The sequence below is a fragment of the Ranitomeya imitator genome, chromosome 1 (genome assembly GCF_032444005.1).
Source record: "Ranitomeya imitator isolate aRanImi1 chromosome 1, aRanImi1.pri, whole genome shotgun sequence".
NCBI lineage: Eukaryota > Metazoa > Chordata > Amphibia > Anura > Dendrobatidae > Ranitomeya > Ranitomeya imitator.
The window spans coordinates 1,053,914,210-1,053,928,499 of NC_091282.1; the positions used below are offsets into that span (position 1 = coordinate 1,053,914,210).

General features: G+C 44.9%; 1 protein-coding gene across 2 annotated transcripts in view; it reads right to left on the bottom strand.

Annotated features, from left to right (window-relative positions):
* The window catches only part of PDGFC (platelet derived growth factor C), a 377,744-nt gene that overhangs the window by 106,327 nt on the left and 257,127 nt on the right, over positions 1-14,290 (bottom strand). For both annotated transcript variants that reach the window (XM_069744123.1, XM_069744124.1), the window contains exon 3: positions 12,284-12,464. In XM_069744123.1, coding sequence (XP_069600224.1) covers positions 12,284-12,464 — 181 coding nt within the window. The remainder of the gene's footprint in view (positions 1-12,283; positions 12,465-14,290) is intronic.

Here is a 14,290-nt window from a genome sequence, read left to right on the forward strand (position 1 = left end):
TCCTTTCTATTGTCAGGATTTTATATAGAGAGCTTTGTAGGCAGATTGTAAACACGGACACGTGATGGAAAGTCGACTTTGGACAGTAATTCAAAGTGATCGCCTAATGAAGAAGTCTTTTCAGGTCAAATATCTGCTTAAGCTATTCTTTCCATTTATGTAGGGCTGCAACATGGTATAAATAAAATAGTGTCAACTTCAGCTGAAATGCCGTCTAAACGTTTCTAACCCAGATTGTCAGTCATTACATCCCTGATTATTAAATAACCTGCCACTGAAATTAGGCTATTCTCAGATAATCCCATAATATAAATATAGGAGCTGACAAACGTGTGTGTGTGCTAGATCAGTTTTACATTCCAACATTCATGGTCTGGGTACGGACCTCAGTGTATAGATTGACCTTGGGTCTACTAACTCAATCTTGACAACCGTTGAGGTTATATCGCTTATTGTAGTAAAAAAATACATACCATGTTTATGGATCGGTCATCAGATTTTATATGCCCTTTGTAAGGTCAGCAGGGTTTAGCTACAGTTCTGCTCTCATTATCAACAATATTAAAAAGTGTGTTAAAGCAAAATATATTGTAGTAAAATGCGCCAACATGTATTTCAACCAAAATGGACGATATACAATAAAGTGGGCTATGCTGCTGAAATGAAAACTTTTGAGCCAATTGTGAAGTAACTTTTTAATTCCACAACCTGTTTCAACACCACAACCGTGTCTTTTTCAAGTATAAAACCAATATTACCTATTTCCACTTTAGAAAAACACCAGTCCATGATTGAAACGCATTCTGGAATAAAAAAGATACTTCACTATTGGATGAAGATACTTTATTTTAGCAGTACAGCCAACTTTACCGTGATTCACCCATTCTAATCAACTTTTGTGGAGATTTTGGCCCCCACTCACATTGTAGCAGCAGCAGTTGACATCATGTTTCAACCCCTTAAAGGGAACCTGTCACCCCGTTTTTTGAGATTGAGCTATAAATACTGTTAAATAGGGCCTGCGCTGTGTGTTCCTATAGTGTATGTAGTGTACCCCGATTCCCCACCTATGCTGAGAAATAACTTACCAAAGTCGCCGTTTTCGCCTGTCAATCAGGCTGGTCAGGTCGGGAGGGCGTGGTGACATCGCTGGTTCTTCCTCAGCTTTACGTTGGTGGCGTAGTGGCATAGTGGTGAACAAGCAGCGCGCGATCTGCGCTGGCATCCCTTTCGTCGGTGGGGGCGGCCATCTTCCTGGGGCCGCGCGTGCGCAGATCGAGTGCTCTGCTGCACGGGGCTTCAGGAAAATGGCCGCGGGATGCCGCGCGTGCGCATTAGAGATCGCGGCGGCCATTTTCCCAAAGCCGAGATGCAAACTCGGTTTTGGGAAAATGGCCGCCGCGATCTCTAATGCGCACGCGCGGCATCCCGCGGCCATTTTCCTGAAGCCCCGTGCAGCAGAGCACTCGATCTGCGCACGCGCGGCCCCAGGAAGATGGCCGCCCCCACCGATGCAAGGGATTACAGCGCAGATCGCGCGCTGCTTGTTCACCACTACGCCACTACGCCACCAACGTAAAGCTGAGGAAGAACCAGCGATGTCACCACGCCCTCCCGACCTGACCAGCCTGATTGACAGGCGAAAACGGCGACTTTGGTAAGTTATTTCTCAGCATAGGTGGGGAATCGGGGTACACTACATACACTATAGGAACACACAGCGCAGGCCCTATTTAACAGTATTTATAGCTCAATCTCAAAAAACGGGGTGACAGGTTCCCTTTAAGCTCCGAGGGTGGTTTGCATGTTAATGACAGGCCAATTTTCACAATTCTGACCAATGTCCCTTTATGAGGCTATAACTCTGGAACGCTTCAACGGATCCTGGTGATTCTGATAATATTTTCTTGAGACATATTGTACTTTATGATAGTGGTAAAATTTATTTGATATTATCTGTGTTTATTTGTGAATAAAATGGAAATTTGGTGAAAATTTCGAAAATGTCGCAATTTTCCAGTTTTGAATTTTTATTCCCTTAAATCACAGAGATAATGTCACAAAACATACTTAATAAGTAACATTTCCCACATGTCTACTTTACATCAGCAAAATTTTGCAAACAAATTTTTTGTTGTTAGGGAGTTATAAGGGTTAAACGTTGACCAGCAATTTCTCATTTTTACAACACCATTTTTTTAGGGACCACATCACATTTGAAGTCATTTTTAGGGGTCTATATGATAGAAAATAACCAAGTGTGACATCATTCTAAAAACTGCACCCCTCAAGGTGCTCAAAACCACATTCAAGAAGTTTATTAACCCTTCCGGTGTTTCACAAGAATTTTTCTAATGTTTAAAAAAATGAACATTTAATTTTTTTCACAAAAAATCTATTTCAGCTCCTATTTGTTTTATTTTACCAAGGGTAACAGGAGAAAATGGACCCCAAGAGTTGTTGAACAATTTGTCCTGAGTACTCCGATACCCCATATGTGGGGGTAAACCACTGTTTCGGCACATGGCAGAGCTCAGAAGGTAATGAGAGCCATTTAACTTTTCAATGCAAAATTGAGTGGAATTGAGATGGGACGGCATGTTGCGTTTGGAGAGCCACCAATGGAAATTTACACAAAAAAACAAAAAAAGTATATGCTGTGCATCCACTCAAATATAATAATCCTAAAAATGTAATGCAGCGTATATAATAATTCATAATTTATTAAGTCATAAAAACAACATGATACATAGTAAACATAGTATAGGGGACTACAAATACAGAATGGAATGAGTATGCGGGATGTTACGGGGTGCAAAAAATAACTACAATGCTCATAATACCACACCAATGAGTACACAATCCTCAATAGCAATAAATGAAACCATGTAGGTATCCAAGTTTAGAAAGTGTGTAAACGTTAAAGGCATATTAAATAATAAATAGTCCCTGTGTTAAGTACCCAAATTAATCTCCCACAGATTAAAGTTAAAGTATAGCAAAGTGCTAATTTCACCATAATATATACCTATAATAGTAAGCTTAAAGAAGCTATATCATTCAAACAAAATGTCATGTGCAAAAAGTGCAAGAAAGGAGATAAAGTGGTACACTAACCAATATGACAAGGGAGCCACTAATGTGCCTAAACATTGAAACCCCCAACAAGTGACACCATTTTGGAAAGTAGACCCCCTAAGGGACTTATCTAGATGAGTGGTGAGCACTTTGACCCACCAAGTGCTTCACAGAAGTTTATAATGTAGAGCCGTAAAAATAAAAAATAATATTTTTTCACAAAAATGAACTTTTCGCCCCAATTTTTTTATTTTCCCAAGGTTACGAGAAAAAATGGTACCCCAAACGTTGTTGTGCAATTTGTCCTGAGTACGTTGAAACCCCATATGTGGGGGTAAACCACTGTTTGTGTGCATGGCAGAGCTTGGAAGGGAAGGAGTGCCGTTTGACTTTTCAATGCAAAATTGGCTGGAATTGAAATGGGATGCCATGTTGCATTTGGAGCCCCTGATGTGCCTAAGCAAAGAAACCCCCCACAAGTGACACCATTTTGGAAAGTAGATCCCCTAAGGATCTTATATAGATGTGTTGTGAGAGCTTTGAACCTTCAAGTGTTTCACTACAGTTTATAACGCAGAGCCGTGAAAATAAAAATTATTTTTTTCCACAAAAAATTATTTTTTAGCCCCCAGTTGTGTATTTTACCAAGGGTAACAGAAGATATTGGACCCCAAAAGTTGTTGTGCAATTTGTCCTGAGTATGCTGATACCTTGTATATGGGGGGTAACCACTGTTTGGGTGCATGACAGAGCTTGGAAGGGAAGGAGCGCCATTTGAAATGCAGACTTAGATGGATTGGTCTGCCGGTGTCACGTTGCATTTGCAGAGCCCCTGATGTACGTAAACAGTAGAAACCCCCCACAAGTGACCCCATATTGGAAACTTATAACCCCCAAGGAACTTATCTAGATGTGTTGTGAGAACTTTAAACCCCCAAGTATTTCACTACAGTTTATAACGCAAAGCCGTGAAAATAAAATCATCATTTTTTCCAACAAAAATGTGTTTTAAGCCCCCAAATTTTAATTTTCCCAAGTGTAAAACGAGAAATTAGATCTCAGAAGTTGTTGCCCAAATTGTCCTGAGTACGCTGATGCCCCATATGTTGGGGTAAACCCCTGTTTGGGTGCATGGGAGAGCTCGGAAGGGAAGGAGCATTGTTCTACTTTTTCAACGCAGAATTGGCTGGAATTGATATCGGATGCCATGTCACGTTTGGAGAGCCCTGATGTACCTAAACAGTGGAAACCCCCAATTCTAACTGAAACCCCAACCCAAACACATCCCTAATCCCAACCACACCCCTAACCTCAACACTAACCACACACCTAACGCCATCACACCCCTAACCCTAATCCCAACCATAACTCTAACCAAACCCCTAACCCTGACACACCCCTAACCCTAATCCCAACTGTAAATGTAATCCAAACCCTATCCCTATCCCCAACCCTAACCCTAACCCTAGCCCTAACCCTAGCCCCAACCCTAGCCCCAACCCTATCCCTAACCTTAGCCCTAACACTAACCCTAGCCCTAAGCCTAGCCCTAACCCTAGCCCCAACCCTAGCCCCAACCCTAACCCTAGCCCTAACCCAAGCCCTAAATTTCTTTTGTGGGGGGGCGTTTATACCGTTCCGCGTTTGGTAAAATGGATAAAGCAGTTTTATTCTTTGGGTCAGTATGATTACAGTGATACCTCATTTATATTTTTTTATGTTTTGGCGCTTTTGTATGATAAAAACTATTTTATAGAAAAAATAATTATTTTTGCATCGCTTTATTCTGAGGACTATAACTTTTTTATTTTTTCGCTGATGACGCTGTATGGCAGCTCGTTTTTTTGTGGGACAAGATGATGTTTTCAAGGGTACCATGGTTATTTATATCTTTGGTTTTGATCGCGTTCTACTCCACTTTTTGTTCGGCGGTATGATAATAAAGCGTTGTTTTTTGCCTCGTTTTTTTTTTTTTTTTACTGTGTTCACTGAAGGGGTTAATTAATGGGACAGTTTTATAGGTGGGGTTGTTACGGACTCGGCGATACTAAATATGTGTACTTTTATTTTATTTTCTTATTTAGATAAAGGAATGTATTTATGGGAACAATATATATTTTTTTTCTTTATTTAGAATTTTTCTTTTTTTTACACATCTAAATATTTTTTTTTTACTTTATAACATTGCCTCGGGGGGGGGGGGGGGGGGGGGCATCATGTTATAAGGTCAGATCGCTGATCTGACACTTTGCAATGCACTATGTCAGATCAGCGATCTGATGTGCACTGCTCCTGCTCTGAGCAGGACCCAGATGCAGGCCCACGGCTATTTTGGGTCCGGGGCCTGCAGGGAGGATATGCTCGATACAAGGTGAGCACATCGGCTTGTACCGAGGGTCTCAGGGAAGCACGCAGGGAGCCCCCTCACTGCGCGATGCTTCCCTATGCCCCCGGAACGCTGCGATCATGTTTGATTGCAGTGTGTCGGGGTTAATGTGCCGGGGGTGGTCTGTGACCGCTCCTGGCATATAGTGCCGGATGTAAGCTGTGATAGTCAGCTAACACCTGGCCGCGATCGGCCGCGCTCCCCCCCGGGAGCGCGGCCTATCGCTATGACGTACTATCATATCCCTGGAAATTAAGTCCCAGGTCACCTTGATGGGATAGTACATCATATGGGATTAAGGGGTTAATAGGAGTTATGCCTTACGAAATTCACTCAGGTGAGCACAACCTTAAGCTGGGTTCACATTGCGTTCTGGCAGTCCATTAGTCAGACTGCGTTAACGCTGCCATTAACCCCTATTATCGGGCGCATGGCCAACGCATGCCATAATGTGCATGCGCCAGTGATGTGCCGCCATTCTGTGACGGATCCTCGGACAAGGGCTGCAGCGTTTCCGGGTCCGTCACCGCTAGCCCAGATAGAGCATCTGCGGTAGCGGGATCGCATAATGCGATCTTTGTCGGCACTTGCGTTAATGCAGTCCATTTAACGCATACGTTCATTCAAAAAAGATTACCGCACACTCAAGACTGGTAAGATGCAAAAGGTGTATGCCAATTTTATTGAAGAAAACAAAACAAAAAAGAGGTGGTTGCCACATTCATATTAATTTGAAATAGACAAAAACCCGACGTTTCGACCCTCCCAGGTCTTACTCATGGGGTTACTCAAGTCCTTTGACATAGATGCATAATAGTGGCAGTGGTAGGGGGTGTACGACCGATCCCTTGTTAAGGCACAACCTTATAATAAAGCCAGTCCGGGCAGAAGTGTCCCGGGAGCACAGAATCTGGGTGCTGAGGGCCGTTAGACACCTAGTGGGTCTGAAAAGGGTCCCTGGGAGGATTAGCGGCGCATCCCGCGCCTTGTGCTCCCGGGACACTTCTGCCCGGACTGGCTTTATTATAAGGTTGTGCCTTAACAAGGGATCGGTCGTACACCCCCTACCACTGCCACTATTATGCATCTATGTCAAAGGACTTGAGTAACCCCATGAGTAAGACCCGGGAGGGTCGAAACGTTGGGTTTTTGTCTATTTCAAATGAATATGAATGTGGCAACCACTTCTTTTTTGTTTTGTTTTCTTCAATAAAATTGGCATGCACCTTTTGCATCTTACCAGTCTTGAGTGTGCGGTAATCTTTTTTGAATGATTGACTTGACCTCACGGTCAGTTTACCAGCACCTCCTTGTCCCTGACCTGAGTGCACACCATTTTCCTTGTCTAACGCATACGTTCAACGGACTGCAGTAACGCAATGTGAACCCAGCCTTACATATCCTCCTCCATAGGGTATCTCCAGCTTGTGCGCTCTTTTTCCCTATACAGTTTCCATCTCAACATTAATTTAGAGGTGCACACCTTACAATAAGTTTGGTTCATGTCAATCTATGCATAATATGAGGAGTAGATAAATACTGTAATTTATTATAATTTAAGCTTATTTTATTTCCAATATTTTGTCTATCAAATTTTTTTACTTTTCTATGACAGAAAATTGTCATAAATGAATAATAAATTCCCTCTTTGCCTAACAGGAGCCATCAGAGATTTTCTGAAACGTGCAGTTTGAGTTCAGTATATTCCAGAGGAAAATGATCTGCCCACCCCATTTCCACAGTGATTGATGGCTTCTTTATACACAGATATGTATCAGCAAGCCGTTCTTCTGCCCCGAGGGAGAAGGGAGGCAGGAGAGTGCCCCCTCATGAATAGAGCAGACACATAAACTATCTGGCACCCCTTATCCATCCAGAGCAATATATTCTTCTGCCATTTTTCTGCTATTATTTTATTCCCCATAATAAGAAACTGAAGGTCTTGGCAGACGCTCACCATTCCTTAGAAATACATGCAGCTTCAGCGCAAAGTAATGTGCATGTTAATAATAACATCAATTATTTTAATTGTTGGCAACCGCAGTCTTTTGATCAACAATTACCACATAAGTAAGAACAATAAAGCTTTTATTTAGTGGAGTGGGTTTGCATTAGAAAACATGTTTCTTATTGTTAAAGGTTCTTGGTGTAGATGCATAAAAATGATGATCAAGATGTAACTGGAGTAATGGATTAAAGCTGGCAAACATCAGGAGATGCTTCCTATGGCTACTATGGCTATATACCGTATTTTTCGGACTATAAGATGCACCTTTTTCCTCCCAAAATGTGGAGGAAAATGGGGGGTGCATCTTATAGTCTGGCTATATTGACTCTGGCTGTGGTGGGGAGGTGGGGGAGCGGTTTCGGTGGAGCATCGGGTCACAAGAGGCTGGAGCTGGCGGCTCCGGCCAACTCCTGTGCCCGCTGCTAAAGAGAAATGAATATGCACTGCATTCCATGCCCATGGGCATGGAGGGCAATGCATATTCATTTTTCTGGCATCCCTGGTATAATTGGCCCCATCCTGTTCCTGGTATCCATGGTCCCATCAGATAAGATTAAAAAAAAAAAACATTACACTCACCTACACAGTGCTCCCTCTCAACGTCCTGCTCCAGTGCCAGCAGCTGCTTAATGCTTGTAAGCAGGAAAGCAGCGCATGGCAGGGACATCACGCACTGCTCACAACCAGAGCCCAGCTGCCAGAATACTCCCCGGGACCATTCATGCAGAGAGCGGTGAGTATCCATTACTCTTCAATAGCGCGCAGTGTCAGCCGCTTGCTTCCTGCTGGGCCGGTGGTCACATGTGCCAATATTTCAGAGAAATTAATATTCAGAATATTCATTTCTCTTAGGTATCGGCACACATGACTGCTGGCAGCAGCTGGAAGCAGGCGGCTGACAGTGAGCGCTACTGAAGAGGAATGGATACTCACCATGATCGCTAATGAACGGTCCCGGTGAGTATTCTGGCAGCTGTGCTTGCTCTGCTTGTGAGCAGCGCATAACGTCCCTGCCATGCATTGCTTACAAGCATTAAAGGGAACCTGTCACCCCGAAAATCCGGGGTGAGGAAAGCCCACCGGCATCAGGGGCTTATCTACAGCATTCTGTAATGCTGTAGATAAGCCCCCGATGTAACCTGAAAAGGGAGAAAAAGACGTTATATTATACTCACCCCGGGGCGGTCCCGCTGCTGGTCAGGTCAGATGGGTGTCTCTGGTCCGCTCCGGCGCCTCCTATCTTCATTCCATGACGTACTCTTCTGATCTTCAGCCACGGCTCCGGCGCAGGCGTACTTTGCTCTGCCCTGTTGAGGGCAGACAAAGTACTGCAGTGCGCAGGCGCCGGGCCTCTGACCTTTCCGGCGCCTGCGCACTGCAGTACTATCCTCTGCCCTCAAGAGGGCAGAGCAAAGTACACCTGCGCCGGAGCCGTGGCTGAAGATCAGAAGAGGACGTCTTGTAATGAAGATAGGAGGCGCCGCATCGGACCGGAGACGCCCATCCGACCTGACCAGCAGCGGGACCGCCCCTGGGTGAGTATAATCTAACGTCTTTTTCTCCTTTTTCAGGTTACAACGGGGGCTTATCTACAGCATTACAGAATGCTGTAGATAAGCCCCTGATGCCGGTGGGCTTACCTCACCCCGGATTTTCGGGGTGACAGGTTCCCTTTAAGCAGCTGCTGACTGACAGTCGGTAGAGGTTTTGGATTTTAAGGCGCCACTCCAGTGGTGAAATAAAAAAAAATGCCGGAGTGGTGCTTTAAAGGGAATCTGTCCCCCCCTCCCATGCACGTCAGTTATGGCGCTGGAATCCTGTGCATGTGCCCTTTGAGTCACCACAATCTGTACCTCTTCCAGTATAATAATCAGCCCCCCAGTGCCCTGTCCCCCCTCTTCCACTTAAGCCACCACATTACTCCCATCTTCTCACATTCACCCCCCACAATACCCCCATCCTCTTACATTCACCCCACAGTGACCATGACATGCTTTCATTTAATCCATCTAATACATTCCATCCCCACTTACCAATGAAGTTTGCAGGCAGTGAGACAGGACCAGGAAGTATTTGAGTGAAATGCTATGTGGGCACTAGGACTAGGAGGTGAGCAGAAAGCATGCAAAATATCAGGCAGTTTCCCGCCATCAGTGTGCGCAGTGTGCTCCGCACCCATGCAGCAGACGTGCGGCGACCAGGCTTATCTAAATGCTCCAGCAGGACAGTGACTGAGAAGAGCACCGGGCGCCCAGATAAACGTCAGGAGAAGTGTGGGCCGGTTACAGGACACTGAGCTGCGATTCCCTCTGCTGGCTAGCGCGCATCAGCTCACTCTTGATACAGGGACACCTGCAACTTCTTTCACTTTGGCTGTACAGGCTTATGGACTAGGAGCTCAGCGGGCAAAACTGGAGACCGCCCACTACCGCCAGAATCCTCACCGTTGACAGAGGACACCATCTCAGGTCTCTACGCCGGCCACTGCTGGTACTACAACCCCCATCGGACTGTACATCACGGAGGACCAGCGGGAGTCACGATAAGTGCTGTTTAAACCTCAGACTGTCTCATTAATCCTTGTTCTCCCTTTAGCTCTTGTTTACTGTTTACTAACTCCCTGCGAGGAGATTACTTTCATCTTTACTGTTAAATTAAATAATATTGTTATACCGCATTGCTCTGCGATCCCTGCGTACTGCATCTTTGCACCTGCTTACACCATCGTGCCTGACCAATCCGAGCCAGCATGGAGTGAAGAAAACTGCAGCCTGGCAGAAGCTCCTCAGGTGTCAGGTCAGTAAGCCGGGACCGTACAGTGCAGGAGGGAGAATCTGCAACTGGCCACTGTGCTGGCCAGCGTGCAGAATCTCCGTCAGGCAGGGGAGCAGGCATTTTGCAGCTCTCCTCCTGTGGGGTTCTGCCTTAATGAAGAAGAGGAAGTGACTCCCGGTGGGCCCCTTCATGTGATGGCCCCTCTGCCCCCCAGTAGCTACGCTACTGTAATAACTCTGATAGCCCTTTTATAAACTGAGTATTCTGGCCAGTTCACAGGTCAGGGCATTCAGTGCTGTTTATATGGTCATTAAAATCCCAATAAACAAAGCAATCATGTGTTCGCATGGCTTCAATTTTATGGACACTCCCCCCAGAAATATACTGCTTTCATGGTGGAACATAAATACAGAAAAATATGCAAAAGGTTGTATTTGGTAAGTGTATTTCCTTTTTAATATTCATCAGACTCAATTATATTGTAAGCGACCAACTCTTTCCTTCCTTGTTTTATTGTATCTGGTCTGCCTTTTCACCATGAAATGTGAGGATAGGATGTAAGCCAATATTCCAAGACTTGTTCCAAATGACATACTCAGCTTTGTTGCATCTGTTCATTACACATCCTGATTCAGCATCAAAGCATACGGAACGGTTTACCAATGTTTTTAGTCATGTTAATTTAAAAAGTATTATTTGTGCAGAGGTCACTAGTTTGTTAACCCCTCTGGTTCCTTACACCACCAGGGATGCTGTAATTAGTTTGAGATATTTTTTCACCATTTTCTGCTGGCTAAAATTGGAGTGTGTCTTAGGAACCAAGCTGACATCCTTGGATTTCGGTCCAATCTTGGAACGCAATGCACGGGCTGTCTGTGGGTCTCCCAACCCAAGCATGGCCATCTCATAGAAATGCATGAAGCTGTCATGCTCCAGATGGGATATATAATAAAACCTGGCACTCAACTTTTTTGTCTTAAGATATATTTTATTATATCAGCAACAAAACGTTTCGGTCCCAAACTGGACCTTCATCAGTTACGTGCTATGCAGAGTGTTTAGAGGAGATGTGCCCGAGTGGGCAGATGATAGTTAGCTTCCATGAAAGATGCAGAGTAATGGTCTGTGTACGGCTGTATGGGCAACACCCGCGCAGGGATGGCGTAATCGACGCGGTGTCCACCGCTAGTCCGCTAGTAATAACATCTACCTTTTTAATATTTGGATTGGTCATTCAGCTTCATGTGATAGAGGATATATCTACATTAGGCTACGTTCACATTTGCGTTGTGCGGTGCAGCGTTGGCGATGCAACGCACAACGCAAATGTAAACGCATGCACAACGCAGCATTTTGTGTCGCATTCGTTCACTTTTGCATGCTTTTTGGCGCAGAAAAAACTGCATCATGCAGCGTCCTCTGCGCCCTGACGCTTGCGCCACAGTGACGCATGCATCACAAAACGCAAGAGCAACGCATGTCCATGTGCCCCCATGTTAAATATAGGGGTGCATGATGCATGCGTCGCCGCGGCTGCGCCCGACGCAACGCTAATGCGAACGTAGCCTTAGAGGTGCACTACAATGAACTATGTACAGCATCAGTAAAAGTTATGACAAATGTGCTCAATGAGCTCAAAATAGCTCCATCTGCATATAATCATACTGTATTATGTAAAATCATACCCTGGCAGTTACTGTTTGTTGCAGGCGGTATTACTTTCCAAAAAACTCAAATGTAATTTACAGATATTGAATTTCCTTGCAAAGTGGGAAAACAAAGTTATGCAAGAATTTTCACATGACCGACCACAAACTCAAATCACTGACACATCCCAAATCAGCAAAGTGAAACACCTGGGTATATATTTAGTTTGCTTGAAAGGAATACATCGCACTCTGAAGAAAGTTGTTTGCTTTTCATTATGTTTTTGGGGCCTTTCAGAGCCCTGAGCTTTTGACCTAAAATGATCAGGTTACAGAACGCTCAGTGCTGTCTTTTAATTGCAATACTGAGCATAAGTGGAATTTGCTTACCGGGGTGAGAAGAGTGTAATGGATGCAGAATCCTGGTTCAGAGGGAAAATACTCATCCGATACAAATCGTATCCTGATCTGGTTTCCTTTTGATATCTGCTTGCTTGGCACTACATTAGAGCCGCACCAACGTCCAAGTTTTGTCCCATCACTGGGGTCTTCAATCTCCACAAAATCATACCTGTTTAAAGAAAGGGTAAAGTCATGTCATTGTAGAATACAACAATAAGTTTCCAAATTTGGATTTCTAGTCAAAGTCAATCTGTCAGCAAAATATCACGCTCAAAAACTGTCTATATGTACATGAAACACTTGTAACAACGAATCCATTCATACCTATAACTAGCCAGTCTATTGGGGAAAAAACTGTATGACGTCACAAAGATGAGAAGTGCTAAGGAAAATGCATGGTGACTATAGTATCCATATGTGGGGATGTGTGGCACCCCAGGAGTCCGGATGCTACAGTGGCATTGCCTCCCTCACAGGGGGTGATGTCATGCCTGGAAGCAAGGAGGGGTCCCCTTACCAGGTAATAACAGCATCCAACACCTTTACTTACTCCAGACCAGAAGGAGGAGCTCTAACACCCAGTTTCAGGGGAGCTTCCCTAAAAGTTCTGGCCTACAGGCAGAGTTAGTCAGTCAGTAGTCTGAGAGTGAGAGGAGAGGAGGGAAGTCGAAGAGAACCTGGGGAGTGGAGCTGTAACAAAGCTCACCCCAGAACGGAGCGCTGATAAAATAGGATGCCAGAGTCCTTGGCTGTGTGGGTGCTGTACATCCCGACAGCCGAATCTGGAGGGCAGGGAACTGCAAGCTCCCTGGCCACCCAAAGGCACCACAGCAGACCAAGAGCCCGGGGCTGCCATTGAAGAGGCAGTGCTCATGATAGGCTCACGCTGTCTGCCATACAGGTTAGAAGCAAGACCCAGGAGAAGAACTTGAGCAGAGCTTAAAGCAGCAAGGACGTAAGAGAGCAGCACAGTAGGTAGGCCTCCAAACCCACCTGGCTAGGTGGATCCTAAGTTGCTTCCAGGCTGTCCGGATTCCCAGTAACATCTGTTATGCCCCGGACTGCACCTTCAGCATTGACTGAAAGTAAAGAAAACTACAGCCCTTGTGTCCTCCAGTCATTTCTCACACCCTCAGTCCTGCACCCAAACGTTCAAGAATCCTTATAACAGTACTGGTAGCCCTGGGGCCCCACTCCACCTGTGGGAAGCGGAACCATCCCAGCTGCATCACCCTCAGCCCCAGCCATCCCCTTAAGCAGCATTGGCCATCCATTGCCAAACACCACAGGTGGCGTCACGAACTAACCCCCTATAAACTTTACTCCCCTTTCATTTTAATTTTATTGGATGCCCAGGGCCACGGACCGGGTCTCTGCTGCTGTGACACCCCCCCCGGAAGACCTGTCCGACCTGGCCCAAGTACCCCACGGCTCTAGCGGGCACTCCAGATGCATGAGTGCTTCTGGTGTTGGGGAGCTACATTTCATCAATGGTATCATGAATTCACAGATGTACTGGTCTCTATTCAAAGATAAGATGCCATCACTCTGTCCAACCTAACAATGATCCAAAACAAACATCTAAGGCCACTGTTGAATTTCTGCTAAAGAACAGGGTGAAAGTGATTCAGTGTCCAAGTATGTCTCCTGATCTGAACCCAACCGAAACATCTATGGGGAGTTATGAAGAGACAAGTTTAGCATCACCCTCCATCCAGTATCCAGGCTCTAAAAGAGATCATTCTTGAAGAATGGAAAAAGATAGCTGTTGCAATATGTCACCAACTTGTTCATGCCTAGAAGATTTGGTGTTGTTCTTAAAAATCTTGGAGGTCATAAAAGATACTTGATGTACGTAGTTTTTGATGTGGGGTGTATTTATTTGTTCATTTTAAGCTTTTAAAATGAAAGTTATATTATTGAAGGGAAACAGTGGTGTAAAACAATGCTAATAACCTGCAGATATGGGGTCATCTGTAACCGCACCCCCGGCAC